We start from the raw sequence: 15,508 nt of genomic DNA, 5'->3' as shown, positions 1-15,508 counted from the left end.
TAAGTTTTGATCATAAAATTTAATTATGTTTCAGAAAAAAATTGAGCTAATTACTTTCTCTGAAAAAATATATTGACTCTGTGTAGTTTGCAGTTATGGGGGGAGATGGAGGCTGGTAAGTTCAATGACCTATTTTCTATACTGAAAATAACAAAAAGTCCTATTTCCAGTCTGATTATAGAGATGCATGTGCCCCAAATGGCTGAGAATAAATACCACAAGAAAGGCAAAAGCTGCAAAGCTAGGGCATGTTATAGACTCTAAGAAAAAGTCTCAGAAATACCCAATGTGGCGGCAAAGAATATTTGGCTACAACTTGGAGTTCTTTTCAGTCATCTTTATCTTTTGCTCCATGTTTAAGGATGCGTGTGAACTCGATGTAATTGAAGTTTCCCTTTTTATCAATGGGCGCTTCTCTGTACAGCTCATCCACTTCCTCATCTGTAAACCGATCTCCCATTGTTGTCAGCAGCTCTCTCAGGTAATCTTCCTGAATGGTGCCTAAAAAAATAAAGAATGGAGGTTCAGAATATATACTACTCTAAAGATTAATTACAAGGAGCATCTACACTTCACTATGCATGCTCTATGCTAAGAACTGTGAATATGCACATACATGAAATACAGGACTCTACATGGTTAAGTCAGCCTGAGCAGTTGCCTAGAAAACGGGTAGTTGCCTAGTGGTATTAACCTGCTCTGCTCTATCAATCTTCCTCCACATCCATCTCCTGATCTCTTGATAATAAGGGCTAAACTTATGCCTAAATAAAAGCAATACAATATGATTAAGGAATCTATGCTGCATAGTTCCTTAAAGTAACATGAATGGTCATACGTATTCTATAAGTAAATAACTCTAAAATCAATACCACATTATAAAATCAATAAAGTGCTTCAGTGGAAAGAATGCTGGAGTCTTGAGGTCCAGTTCTAATAAGCTATGTTATTTCAGGTATTTCACTTTAACTCTGACTTTGTTTTTTAATATATAAAATGAGATTCTTAAATGTGTTCTGGTTTTTTTTTAAACAAACCTAATTTAGATTTCATAACAAATATGGCCAGGCCCAGAGTGTGCAAAAATATTCTATAAATATCTGAGCATTAATTATGCCACAGTCACTGGGCTAAAAATTGGGGATAGGAATGATGAGCCGACAGGTGTGCTTTCTTCTCGGGAAGTGTGAAAGCAAGTTTCTTATAAAACCTAACTGCACATGACAATCAGAATCATCCAGAGAGCTTAAAAAAAAGAAGTCCTGATGTCACCCTTGCTTCATTATATGGCATTGATATTTTTATTCTTTAAAATTGATTTTAGAGAGAGAAAGGAAGGGAGTAGGAGAGAGGGAGAAAGACATCAATGTGAGAAACATTGATCAGTTGCCTCCCCCACAGGTACCCGGACCAGGGATCAAACCCGGAAACCTGGGTATGTGTCCAGGCCGGGAAATGAATCCGCTACCATTTTGTGTATGGGACAATACTCCAACCAAATGAGCCACTTGGCCAGGAAAAAGAAAAAAAAGAAAAAAAAGAAAAAAAAAAAATATATATATATATATATACATATACATATATATATATTTTTTTTTTATTATTATTATTTTTTAATCTCAGATTAAACTGGAAAAACAACAAGAACCATAGCTCTAGAGTTTCTTATGGGAAGTGACCTTATAATTTAAACTAATTTTATAGGAAATATATTATCCTTGGGTGAGGATAAAAAAAACAAGTAAGAAAAATCTTAGATTTTCAGCTTGTAGAAATAAATCATCATCTATAGCCAAGTCATTCAACTATCACATGAACTAATCATTGACTATGCGCAATGGGCTGTGGTGGGTGGTAGAAGGGCTTACAGAGATAGGAAAATAATGCCATTGAAGACACAGCCATTACCCTAGAAACAGAGAGAGACAGTGATAACGAAGTAAGTATACACAGTATGTATCAGAAGAGAGATAAATAAAATTATTTGGAAGTGGAAAGAAAGGAGAGATGCTCTAGCTGGTTTGGCTCAGTGGACAGAGTGTCGACCTGCGGACCAAAGGGTCCCAGGTTCATTTCTGGTCAAGAACACATGCCCAGGGTTTCGGGCTCGATCCCCAGTGAGGGACATGCAGGAGGCAGCCAATCAATGATTCTCTCTCATCTATCTCTCCTTCTCCCTTCCTCTCTGAAATCAATAAAAATATATTTTAAAAAAAGAAAGAGACTTTAAATTTTTTGAGTAGGAAAAAACTATGAAAATATAGACTAGGCTCTATAAAAAATATGACAATTGAGGAGTTTGAAGAATGGATAAGACATTTTACTCTTATGGTTTTATTCCCCTCAATTAAAAACAAACATCTGCTTACAATTTAAAAATTCAATCAATACATAAGTGTCTTTAGGAGGAAAAAAAAAGTAAGTGTCCTCTGCCTGCCTCTTCCCCGGTCCTCCCAGGGGAAAAAAAAAATGTTAAAGAGTTTCAAGTTCAGGAGTGAGAGGTGGTATGATGAGGGAGCCTTAGAGGCAGAAATGGTGGAGGTAAATTAAGACAACAATGCATGGAAGGAGGCTAGAAAGATGATATAAAAGTCGAGAGTGGTATACTTGAATAGGGCAAAAGAGGCTATATTGTGGGGAGCCTGGAAAGCCAAACTGGGGACAGTACACTCCCATTACCAAACTGTGCTTGGCTTATTTAAACTACTCCAAGTAATGCATAACCAAAGGGTGTGCCTTCCTTTTAAAAGCTTGCCCCCTTGCCGAAGCTGGTTTGGCTCAGTGGTGGAGCGTCGGTCTGCGGACTGAAGGGTCCCGGGTTCAATTCCGGTCAAGGGCATGTACATTGGTTGCGGGCACATCCCTGGCGGGGGGTGTGCAAGAGGCAGCTGGTCGATGTTTCTCTCTCATCGACGTTTCTAGCTGCTCTCTCTCTCTCTCTCTCTCTCTCTCTCTCTCTCTCTCTCTCTCTCTCTCTCTCTCCCTTCCTCTCTGTAAAAAAATCAATAAAATATATTAGAAAAAAAAAAAAAAAAAAAAAAGCTTGCCCCCTTATCTTTTCTCTATATACACTCTGTCAAAGGATCAGGCATTTATGTAGTTATCTTTTTGGGTTTTTCCTGAGAGTTAATTCTGGACCAGGCAGTAATGCTATTATCTCATTTTCTCATTTAATACAACAACTCTATGAGGTAGCTAATATTATTGCCCATTTTACAAATAAGAAAACAGAGATTAGTTAGTTAAGTAACTTGCCCCAACTCACACAGTTATTAGGCAGAAAAGGAATATGAAACCAGAGAGTTTCATACCAAATTTAAACAATCTCAGAACTGAGAGGTACCTGATAAACACAGGACTGTACTGGTGTCACAGCCTATAGCAATTTATACTTTACCCAAGATTGCACTGGTAAAGTTATTCATTCAACACATATTTACTTTAAGCCTAACCCTTATGGAGTATAACTTCCTAAAAACTTTCAAATACACCCATTAAATTTTAAATAAAATATTTAAATGCAGAGGCAGTAAATTGAGTGATGCCATAGGAGAAGCATATCTAAAATAAAACTGAAATCAATAAAATGGGGGTGTGCAGGAGGCAGCTGGTTGATGTTTCTCTCCTATTGATGTCTCTAACTCTCTATCCTTCTCTCTTCCTCTAAATAAATAAATAAATAAATAAAATAAAATAAAACTGAACACACAGGTAAGGTATAAACCTGAGAGTACTATATCATCATATTTCAAGTTATTTTATATATATATAAAATATATTTTATTGATTTTTTTTCACAGAGGAAGGGAGAGAAAGAGGGACAGAGAGCTAGAAACATCGATGAGAAACATCGACCAGGTGCCTCTTGCACACCCCCACCAGGGATGTGCCCGCAACCAAGGTACATGCCTTTGACTGGAATTGAACCTGGGACCTTTCACTCCACAGACCAACACTCTATCCACTGAACCAAACTGGTTTCGCCAAGTTATTATGTATTTTAACTACCATAACTAAAAATTAAATCATGGTAATTACCAGTTGCTTCTTCATCAAAGCAAGCAAAAGCATTTCTGATGACATCTTCTGGATCTGTGCCATTTAACTTCTCACCAAACATCGTGAGAAACATGGTGAAATTTATGGGACCCGGAGCCTCATTCATCATGGCATCTAGATACTCATCTGTTGGATTTTTTCCTAAATGAAAAAGAGGACCATAATTTTGATTACATCACAAAATAGATCACCTATTCATCATAGTACATATTTTGGCAAAAAAAGACTGTCAATTTGCTGTTTACCTTCATGATAGCAAAACTACTAGGAAAATAGTCTTCTTAATGAATAGGGCCTATATTAAGAGTGGAGATTATATACTATTCCATTGTAATGTTAAAAGGAATGATAATGCTCTCATAATCAAGATCAGTCCTTGCAATACAAAAATAACTGGCTCCTAGCCCAATCATGAGGCCAGAAATATGCAGGTGGTCCAAGGACCATACTTTGGGAGACAATACTCTAGACTTTGAATCTCATTTAGTAAACTATAACATCATTAGACTGGCTTCACAGAGCTTTAAGACTTAAAAAATAAAAATAAAAGACTTTACAAAAATCCTATCTTTAATCATAAAAACATAATATGCTAATTAGACCGGAGGTCCTTTTTGATGTCCTTCCTTTCAGACAAAGCCAAAGCGGACGAGAGCTGAGGCAGAGGCAGCAGAGGCCCCAGCCATGGCAGCGGCAGGGCCAAGGCCCTTGCACAAATTTCGTGCATCGGGCCTCTAGTCTAGTATATTAATATTAAAACTGATCATTACCCAGGGAGGCAAGCATATCATGCAAATCTTCCTTGTCAATGAAACCATCTCTGTTCTGATCAATCATGTTGAAGGCCTCTTTAAACTCCTGAATCTGTGACTGATCAAACATGGCGAACACATTGGATGTTGCGCGCTGGGGGCGCTTCTTGGTGGTCTTGGTCTTTGCCCTTTTGCTCGACATGGTGGTGGTGGTTGGATCCTAATTAGGAAGGGAAATATAAAAAGACAAAGAACAACAAAAGGTGAAATGAATCTTCCTTATATGTTTAAGCTACTTAGAAACGTGTCTAAAAATTATTCAGCAAGATAGTATCACTTGGCAAAAATCTCTCAATTAATTAACATTACTCTTGGAACCAAACTACAAAGAGAACCAGAATTAAGCTTTGAGTTCACTCATCTTAGTAGTTGTGACATTTAATCAATAGTTGATCACTAACTTTAACTTCCAAACTATAACCAACATTAATTCAAAGCCTAGAGCATATCAAGATTGCATATCCCCATGTTGCTGTATACCCTAATAAGAACTGATAACCAAATCTACTGGTTTAATAGCAATACAGAAACAAGAAACAAAAGAACGCAAGTACCCTGGGGAAGCAGTTCCAGTTCTATACTTAAGTGACTTGGAAGTATTGAGGAATACTAATTCATTTTCAATAGGTCTATCCTTCTACAGCCCTAACCTATACTAGTTATTCCATTCTAAAGTAGACAGAAAGTAGGACGACTAACTGGTGAAACACATCTTCATCTCTTAATTTTTATTGCCAAATATTTTCACTTCTAACTAGCATTTTTTACTGCACCCTTACTTCTGGAATCTTTGTCAAGAAAGTTATTTGTTGCCCTAGCTGATTTGGTTCAGTAGATAGAGGGTTGGCCTGAGGACTGAAGGGTCCCAGGTTTGATTCCAATCAAGGGCATATGCCCAGATTGCAGCCTCGATCCCCAGTTGGGGGAGTGCAGGAGGCAGCCAATCAATGATTCTCTCTCATCATTGATGTTTCTATCTCTTTCTCCCTTTCCCTTCCTTTCTGAAATAAAGATATATTAAAAAAAGAAATTTATTGAAAGGCTAACTGAAAAGTATAGAAAACTCTGAAGTTAATTAATCTATAATTAATATTTCCACTGATATTTCCACTGATATTTCCACTCTACACAAATCAATTTCTTGCACAGAGTCAAGCTTGAAGTGACTAAGTTTTCTATACAAAATCAGAGCATAGTATTTTTTAAAACTAATTTAGTTTTTCTTTTTAAAGTTTGGAAACTTATCTTTGCCCTTTAATAATCTAAATTTATCCCTATAAAATTTAAGTTAAAAGCAAGAAGAATACTAACACCTAAAATGAAAAGGCTGAATCTTTAAAAAACAAACAAACAAAAAACAAAACAAAACAAAACAAAACTATAACATTTTAGTTGGGAGTTAAAAATCCCATTATCATCAGATAAAATTTTACCATACCATCCTTCAGAGCTCAGGTGGTGATAGTAGTCTCCAAAACCTCTAATGAGCAAGACTAAGACACTGTACTGAGTTATATTCTTCCAAGAAGGTCTAAAATAGGCACCACTGATTTCATTCTCTGACCAGGATAACAATTTTAAAGCTTACGTTCTGAAAACATTTAGCTATGATGTAGCAAAACACTATGCCCTTGGTCTAAAAATAAGTCCGTGGGTTGCAAAGAATGAAGCACTACCTAGATCTCAGCACTGCAAAGTGACCTTAGAATACAATGCTTTGTATGAGTTTAAAGTTACTTCTTACATTCTTTCCTTGGTTATACCATATTTTCCAGACAAAATTCAATCATGGAAATAATTAGAAAAGCTCTGCCTTAGTTTCCCCTCCCCCAAGCTAAATATGTTCTTAGATTTTAGTAGGAAATTCCACAAAGAAAACTCACAAATTCTAGTCCATCCAATACAGCACCCTGTGGCGAAACACTGGAATGGGTTGTTGGCAAGACATAACTTACATGACACTGAAATTATGACATATACTTTTTCCCGATTTCCAAGTTTCCTTTAATCACCCTTTAGAAGACTGTCTTTCATAATTTACCGAAACCATTATTTTCATGCTGTAACATGAAATTCACAAAAGCATTATTTTCATGCTGTAACACCTTCTCTGGATAGTAAATTCCATTATTAACTACATAAAGCTGTAACTTCCCCCTCTATTCTAAATGTAGTTTTAAAAACTGCAAGAAGTATGGAGTATATTATCCCGTCATCTCCTAACTGTTCTGAGGGACTGAGGGTAAGTGGTTGAAACCCGATGAGTGGCACTTATTTGCCAGTGCAAATCTGTTTATTATTTTAGGCATGCCATGTCATTGCAAACCAAAGCACATGTTTAAAAATAGTCTGTTTTGTTTGACAACATTGTCTTCCTCTAATGATGCAGGAATGTCAGTTATTATAAGACCAAAGAAACGGATGAGAATTTTAAGTCAATGGTTGACAACTGATTTTTGAATCTACAAAACCTCATGTTGTATGGGGGGCGGAGAGGGGGCGGCCTCTAGGTACTTTTTAAAAATACTTAATTTGGGTTATAAAGTAATATACATATGTTGAATTCTGATGTATTTCCTATTTGTCTTTCTTTTAATCATACATTCTTTAAGTTTGTAAATGAGTTATAGTGTTTTTTTTAAAGTTATAAAGTTTTTTGGGTCAGCACTTACCTAGAACTTTTCTTTAGCTCATTCAATATTGATCATCAACCTTTAATATAATCAATTAATGGCAATAATGTGCATCAAATGCCACTAATGTTGAAAACTATTTAAAAATTAACAAATATAAAGCAAGTGTCCTATCTTTAAGGAGCCTAAAATTATGTTGGGGAGGCACGATAAAGAAATAAAATGATTGGTTCAACTTATGAAATGAGTCACATAGTTTTCATTCCAGAAGTATGACTCTCAAGTTAAAACAATGTGTGACAATGAAAAATAACTCAAAGGTAGTACATGATTACAAAATACTGTGATTTCTGAAAAGATCTTTGTTTCTAAAAGAGGGGGGATAAAAAGACCCTGAAAAACCCTGTTCCACTTAAGAGCTACAAGACATTAAAATTAAGAGATGCAGATGTTAGTCTTAATTTCTACCAAACATTGGTAGTGCAACATTGGGAAAGTTATTACCTTTTCAAGGAAGTTATAATCTATTCTATTCATTTATCTCCTATCAGAATTCCTGGGCCTTTCAGGATAGGGAGTTTAGCTTCACAGCTAGTTGTTCCAAAACAAGGAAAGTCAGTGTATTTTTTCCTACCAAACTAACAGTATGGGGTGGAATAAACGCCAGTGGAGAGGGAGCCAAATCAGGAACTGTGCTATGATCCCAAGGAGCAAATTCGTATGATATTGTCATCATATTCCTTGCTATGACTAAGTTTTCAGTACATTTTCACTTTCCCCAAACAATTAAGACTGTAACTGTCTTAATATAACAAGACCTCAGAAAATGCGTAATTCTCAGAGAAATTTAAAAATCTGGGATAAAATGAAAATATTTCATATAGCAATGTGAGTATTCTTTATTTAAGATGGGAAGATTACCACATAGACACCTGAGAATTCCCAATTATGAGGATCCTCACTCATTCTAGAGTCTATTATATTTTTCAAGCATTTAATGGAAGATCTTTGGTGTGAAGGCATATGTGTTGTATGAAACTTAAAAACGGTGATTTGCCGAAACCGGTTTGGCTCAGCGGTAGAGCGCCGGTCTGTGGACTGAGGGGTCCCAGGTTCGATTCCAGTCAAGGGCATGTACGTTGGTTGCGGGCACATCCCCGGTAGGGGGTGTGCAGGAGGCAGCTGGTCGATGTTTCTCTCTCATCGATGTTTCTAGCTCTTTATCTCTCTCCCTTCCTCTCTGTAAAAAAATCAATAAAATATATTAAAAAAAACAAAAACAAAGAAAAAAAAAACAGGGTGATTTGCAGATCACGCTTCTTTCTATGAAATACATCAAGATTTCAGATGCTTGAGCAAGTCAATAAACAGTCAACAAAGGTCAGGGAGATTCAGTTTACAGATCTAAAGGAACAAAATGTTTTAAACCAAGGGAGTGGAGTGTTGGTGACAAATGACTTTGTGGTTTCATTTATTTATTTATTTTTGCTTGATTAAATATAAAATCATTTAGGGGTATGACAAAAGGAGAAATACATGCAAGGAAGATGTTAGCATAGATTAAATAGTATAAGTGAAAAATAAAAATCCTCAAAGAGGATTTCCCCACATACCAACGGCAACCAGAAGATTTTTCAGAATCTCTCCATACTATGGTTTCATTTATAAAATGAGATTAATCCATAGTAGTATTACATTAGGCTACTCTTAAAGTGGTAATAAATGTCAGATAACATAAGACCTTTTCTGTAGAATTACCATTCAAATTGACAGTATTGTGGGAGATACGATATATTCTTTAAGAAAAAACTCCCATCTTGGAAACACTTCCTAGTATTTGGTCAGCTTCCCAAATACAAACCAAATAATTTAACCAGTGCACCTTTTTTTCAAGCTAATTATATGTAACATTTTTTGTGCCAACCAGTTTTTTAAAAGTACATTTTAAAGTAGGTGCTTCTGTTCTAACTAAACCAAGTTTTCAATTCCTGTGCAAACTTCCGGCTGCCGGTAGGGTGAGTTTTTTTTAAGACTGCCACACCCAAAAAGCTCTCAGCACTTGACAAAGGCATTTAGTTGTCGGGGTTGACTTGCCGGTAAAGCCTCATGTTGGAAAAGAAAACGTTTTTCTGGTTAACTTTCATCATAGCAATTTTAAACACTTTCTTCACCTATGGATATAAAAATTTTTTGCACTTGTTAAATTCTCAACTGAACACATATTTCTGTTCCAAAGTTCTGTAAAGAACGAATATGTGTCCTCATACGCCCAAAAGTTAACACTGGCAAACTGACTTAGTCCAAAGTCTCCACTCCAAGGGAACACGGTGTTATGTTTTGGAATTTTTCCGCAAGCCGCAAACAGTCTCTCTCTCTCTCTCTCTCTCTCTCTCTCTCTCTCTCTCTCTCTCTCTCTCTCTCTCTCTCTCTATATATATATATATATATATATATACATATATGTATGTATTCTAATTACAGAAATGGGATACTGAGCTGAGGAAGCTAATTTAATTAATTCTTCCTACTAAACGTAGCTCCGCAGCTGCAACAACAGCTGCGGCAGCGGGGCGGGGCTCGGACGCCGGCCTCTGGTTTTTACGCAAATTCTCCCGAATCGGGCAAGTCTACGTTACAAACTAAACATAGTCCCGGAGTCAAGAGCCGGGAGGCTCGGGTTGCACGGGCCGGGCTTTCGCCCAAGCTGGCGGCGCCGGCGGGCTGAGCCACACTCCCCGAGCCCCAAATTAGGCGAAGGCGTCCAGGTCGCCGTTGGGCCGCTTGGGCGGCGGCCTCCGACCCCGGAGCTGGCCCCGCGGCTGGAAGCCGGGCACCCGGCTCGCACACCTGCCCAGGTGCGCCGCCGCCCTCCCGGCCGCCCGGCGGAGACGGGTCCGCGGGTGGCGCCCCGCGGGCCGGGCCGCGAGCACCACTCACCCCGAACTGCCGCGAGAATGGAGCGCTTCAGAGACCCTCCTCGCCGCCGCTATCGCCGCCCTGCTACACCCGGAGCCGCTAAAACACAACACTTCCGGCCTCCCCTCCGCAAACCGGAAAGGAGCCTGGTCACCATTCTTTGCCAACAGGATGGGCCTGACTTAATGGAAAGGCGACGGGGGTGCGCAGTTGCCACTGTTCTAAAAGGGCGCAATTTTGACCGAGTGCACAGGAAGGACTATAAAGCGGCGACTTAGGAATGAGTCACGTGTAGTGGCTCGTTGGATATAACGTCTGAGTTTTTGTGTGTTTTTGTGCCACTCTTCTATGTATTTCTCTCCCCCCCCTTCCTGTGAGCAGATGGTTGGGTCTGTCCTTGGGGTTAGCCGCTGCACACCTACCAGGGTACCGCCAGGGGCGGGGCTTGTCAGTCCAAGTCCTTGTAAGGGAAAGCGCCGAGAGGGCTGCGCGGCCCACGTGCCTGGCTTAGCCCCGCCCCCCGGCGCCCAGGTCGGCCTCCGGGTCGTGCGCCTGCGCGTAGGACTCACCTCAGGGACTGAGGGTCGCACAGATGCGCGTTCGCGTCACCGCGTAGGTGGCCTTAGCGCGAGCGATTTGATCTCCGTGCACCGTGTTATTATTATATGAAGAGGAGCCAATTTTGTGAAGTCCCAAGGGCCCTCAGCCAAACGGCCACTACCGCTTTGGCCCAGACGGATTTCAGAAGGTCACAAGCGGCCGAAGACTTCCTTCTTCAGAAACGTTTCCTATTGTTTTTTCCTGTCAGAAGAGCCCCTCTGACAACTAGGAGAGCTGACTGGATCCGACCTGGAAGACAGGCGACCAGATACCAGAGCTTACTATTGATAAATCTCTCCCCAACCTCACTGTGGTGCAGATTTGTGGCCGGTTGCAAATAGGAGTAAAAGAGTCGGGACTATTTCTCCCCCCCCCCCAGCTCTCCTGGCCTAGGGACAGCTCTGAAAATGCACCTTGTTAGGGGAAAAGAGAAAGCGTTCCCTTATTCTGTCTTTTTCCGCCCAGAGTCTGGTGTGGTGCGGGTCACCTCAGATCTCTGACCTCGTCCAAGAACAAGGTGAATGGGATGCGGTCATCCTCAGGTCAGCACTAAGGTTCAGTGCCCGGCCTGGCTCCTGTGCCAGCACAGTTCTGAGGTGTGGAGTTGCCCCATGGTCCCCTCCTTTTAAAAGCTGCTCTCACTTGAATCGCCATGCCGAAAAGAAAGGTAAAGGTGCAGAAGAGTACATTCTAAATATCGAGCTGCACTTTCAGGGACCTCAGGAGCATCTCATCTGTTAAACAGACAGGGTGGCCTCCCAAAATGTATACACACTTTGAATAATTATTAATTCCAGTGGGTTAAATCTGAAAAGAAAGAAATAATTGAGCCATCAGCTGCTAAAGTGCATATACATTTTTGGGAAGACACCCTGTATATTTCAAGTTAAAAGAGTTAAAGTCAATGAAAAATAAATGACAGCCCCAGTTCTATAGCATGACTGAAACAAAGACGGTTAATTTCCTAAACTGCCTTGATATCACTTGGAATACTAGTTAAAAATACAAATTATTCAACCAACTGAGTGAGAATCTATTAGGGCATGTCCAAGGAAGTCATCAATTTAACAGGGTTTCTAAGCGACTCATCACAAAAGGTGGGAGCATAGAGTTAGATGGCTTAGGGTCTAAGGCTTGGGCAGTGACAACTCAGACTCCAAATGACTGGGTGGGAGACTACAGTTCTTGGAATTGGCAGCAGTGACAGGACCCTACAGTTGAGCACCCTGCAGTGCACCCACAGCCCAACTGAGTGGAGGTCTGCCACCACAGAGAGCTCAAGCCTTCCACAACTGTCCTTGAGAAAGAAAACTTTAACCTAGGGGTGTCGAACTCAATCAGAGAAGGGGCCAAAATCTAAAATCCAGCCTAAATCGCGGGCCGAATGGTTTACTGAACAGTCATAAACTGACAATGTCATAAACTGACAGCGGAGTGCAGTGATGACAGCGCAGTGCGGGCCACATTGCAAGGCCTGGCCCGCGGGCCTTGTGTTTGACACATGTGCTTTTAACCCATAATAATGAAATCATTTTGTTTCCCCTTCAGCTCCGAAGGGAGCAGAAACTTTTCCTTCTGCAGTGTCAGAGAATTGCCTTGTTCATCTTCCTTTCCCCCCTCAAAGAACAGGTAAACAGTGACTGCATTGCCAACGTGCCTTTTAAATATACACGGTGCTGTGGTTTATGGTTTTTTAAATAGAACATCATTGCTACCTGTTGGATGGAGAGAGAGGGGATAGCAAGGACCACAAAGGCACAGGGGCTGTTGGGGAATAATTGTGGTACAGATTATTACAGTACAGTATCGGTAAGGCCTATAGAAGGAGCACACAGGAGGAAATAAATCTGTCTATAGAGATTTGTGGAAGCAGAGGATTACTGAAGAACTGATTCTAGAAGTCAGTGGGGAAAGAGGAGCGATTCCAGGCAAAGGGAGTCGCATGTTTGATTGTATGAAGGTGATCAGGAGGCAAATATTTTTTAAATACCCACAAATAAAGTTAATACCTAAAACAAAAATTAAGGGTTTAGGCTTATTTCAACAAATTCTTTCGTTTCCTCATCTGAAAAAGGGCATAGTATTAATACCCACTATATTCAACTATTATGAGAATTGAGACAATCCATGTTATTTACTTAGAAATATTTGGTTGCATTAAGGCACTGAAATTTGGAGTTCGTAGAGTAATTAGCCTACCCTGACTAATTAATATACCAGTGCTTTGTCTACTCTCCTGGAGGAAATAGGCTGAACTTCAAGTGGGCCCTTGATGCTACCTTGATGCTCATAACATTTCTGTAGTTCTTCAATGCTTCTGCTCTCTTAGATGTCAGTTTTATAATTTGTTTTCCTATACCTTCAACACCTCCCATTCTTGCTCTTCTTTCTAAGTCGCTGAGTAAAAAATGACTCCCACAAGCTCCCACCACCATACCTACCCACCAGCTAGCATCTGTCCCCATATGTTATCTTCACCCTCCTCTCTTCTTTCTTCACCAGTCCTCCATTTGCTCTCATGTCACTCCAGTAATTCTGTCCTCTCCTGCATCATCAAGTTGTGTTTCTCTCTCTTTCTCTCTCCATCTCTTTCCCTCCAAGTATTCCCATCAACAAGTATGCTGTAAGTGTCTCATATGTGGCAGGCAGAACCAGGATTCCTCAGAGATGTCCACATCCAAATCTCCAGAACCTGTGAATATGTTTGGTTATGTGGCAAAGAATTAAAGTTGCTAATGAGCTGATCTTAAGATAGGAAGATTATCCTGTGCTATCCCAGTGGACTTGATATAATTACAAGGGGCCTTAAAAGTAGAAGAGGAAGGCAGGATAAGACAAAGGGAGGTAGAAATGTGGAAGAATGGCCAGAGTGATGCAGTGTTGCAGACTTTTCTCAAGATGGAGGAAGGGGAACATGAGCAAAGAATGTGGGTGACCTCTAGAAGCTAGAAAAGGCAAGAACATGGATTTTGCCCAGAACCTCTAGAAAGGAATACAGTCTTGATTTCACATTATCTGCCCCTCCCTCCTAGTGAGACCCAGTTTGGACTTCTAACCTATCAAATAGTAAGATAATTAAGATGTGTTGTTGTAAGCCACTAAATTTATAGTAATTGGTTATTGTAACAATGGAAAACCAATAATGACAAAAACAGCAATCCTCTTCCTGATGCATGATCCTTCAGCTATTGTCTTATTTCTTTAAAAAAATATTTTTTTATTGATTTCAGAGAGGAAGGGAAAGGGAGAGAGAGATAGAAACATCAATGATGAGAGAGAATCATTGATTGGCTGCCTCCTGCATACCCCACACTGGGATCAAGTCCACAACTTGGGCATGTGCCCTGACTGGAAATTGACCTTCTAGTTCATAGGTTGATGCTCAACCACTGAGCCACGCCAGCTGGACTTCTATTCCGCTCTGCTCCCGCCGCCCCCCACCCCCGCCCCCCCTTAGTAAGACTCTCAAAAGAGGCACCTATTCTCACTGGCCCTAATTCTCTTTTAACCCTTTCTAATAAGACCTTCCCCTCCCAACCACCCCACAAAACATGGGCTTATCAAGGACACCAATGACCTCCATGTCATTATGACCAATTAGCATTCCCCATACAGGTTTGGTAAGGTATTCACTTCCTCACCTTTGAAGCACTTTCTTCTCTCTTTTCTAGGATGCTGCATTCTCCTGGTTTTTCTCCTTCCTTATGGCTACTCTTCAGTTTCCTTTGCCAATTCTTCCTAATTTCCCTATTCCCTTGGAGTAGCTGAGGACTCAGTGCTTGGTTCTCCTTTCTGTCAACACTCCTTCCCTAGCAGATCTCATTCACTCTGAAGCTTTAAATACTACTTAAACAGTGAGTGCCCCCTGCGGGGCTGAAAGAACTGGGGGACTCTGGCAGGGCTGAAGGGACTGAGGGGACTGGGCACCACCATCTTGTGGCTATGGGTGCCACCACCTGTGTGACAGTGTGATGGTCAATTTGCATATTCCCTCTTTATTAGATAGGATTCATATAACATCTGCATGAAGAGATCTACTAGGCCTCTCATCCTTCATATTCTAAAACGGATCTCCTAATCTTACTTTGTCTTCCTACTAGCTTTTCTATGCAGGTTAATGGCAATTCTATACTTTAAGTTGCTCAGGTCAAAAACCTTTGACCCATCTTTGTCACTTCTTTTTCTTCCATGACCCTCATCTAACCTTTTTTTTTTTTTTTTAAATATATATTTTATTTATTCATTTATTTATTTATTTATTTATTTATTTATTTATTATTTTTTACAGAGAGGAAGGGAGAGAGATAGAGAGCCAGAAATGTCGATGAGAGAGAAACATCGACCAGCCGCCTCCTGCATACCCCCCACCGGGGATGTGCCCTCAACCAACGTACATGCCCCTGACTGGAATCGAACCCGGGACTCTTCAGTCCACAGACTGACGCTCTACCACTGAGCCAAACCGGTTTCAGCTAACCTTTCTTTTTT

At 40.2% G+C, this 15,508-nt stretch overlaps 1 protein-coding gene across 2 annotated transcripts; it reads right to left on the bottom strand.

Moving 5' to 3' along the window:
- On the bottom strand, nucleotides 1-10,835 carry LOC311624637 (myosin regulatory light polypeptide 9). 2 transcript variants are annotated; one of them, XM_084888148.1, is made up of 4 exons: nucleotides 10,442-10,835; nucleotides 4,830-5,031; nucleotides 4,039-4,200; nucleotides 1-501 (listed from the first exon to the last, which is right to left on the bottom strand). In XM_084888148.1, exons 2-4 carry the CDS (start codon nucleotides 5,011-5,013, stop codon nucleotides 329-331), a joined length of 519 nt encoding a protein of 172 aa, XP_084744274.1. In that variant the 5' UTR covers nucleotides 5,014-5,031; nucleotides 10,442-10,835; the 3' UTR covers nucleotides 1-328. The 2 variants fall into 2 exon arrangements, with proteins under 2 accessions (XP_084744274.1, XP_084744275.1); XM_084888149.1 differs by lacking the exon at nucleotides 10,442-10,835 and adding an exon at nucleotides 6,310-7,097.
- Between the last annotated feature and the right edge of the window lie 4,673 nt (nucleotides 10,836-15,508).

The sequence above is a fragment of the Pipistrellus hanaki genome (genome assembly GCF_964339955.1).
Source record: "Pipistrellus hanaki genome assembly, chromosome: 6".
Classification (NCBI taxonomy): Eukaryota; Metazoa; Chordata; class Mammalia; order Chiroptera; family Vespertilionidae; genus Pipistrellus; species Pipistrellus hanaki.
This window is presented reverse-complemented; position numbering and strand designations above follow the sequence as displayed.

Excerpts from the sequence above, each read along its gene's own strand:
- LOC311624637 (XM_084888149.1), bottom strand. Across the intron at positions 4,201-4,829 it reads TGATATGCTTGCCTCCCTGG|GAAAAAATCCAACAGATGAG; the intron begins GTAATGATCAGT and ends TTTTTCATTTAG. Across the intron at positions 502-4,038 it reads CTTTGATGAAGAAGCAACTG|GCACCATTCAGGAAGATTAC; the intron begins GTAATTACCATG and ends TTATTTTTTTAG.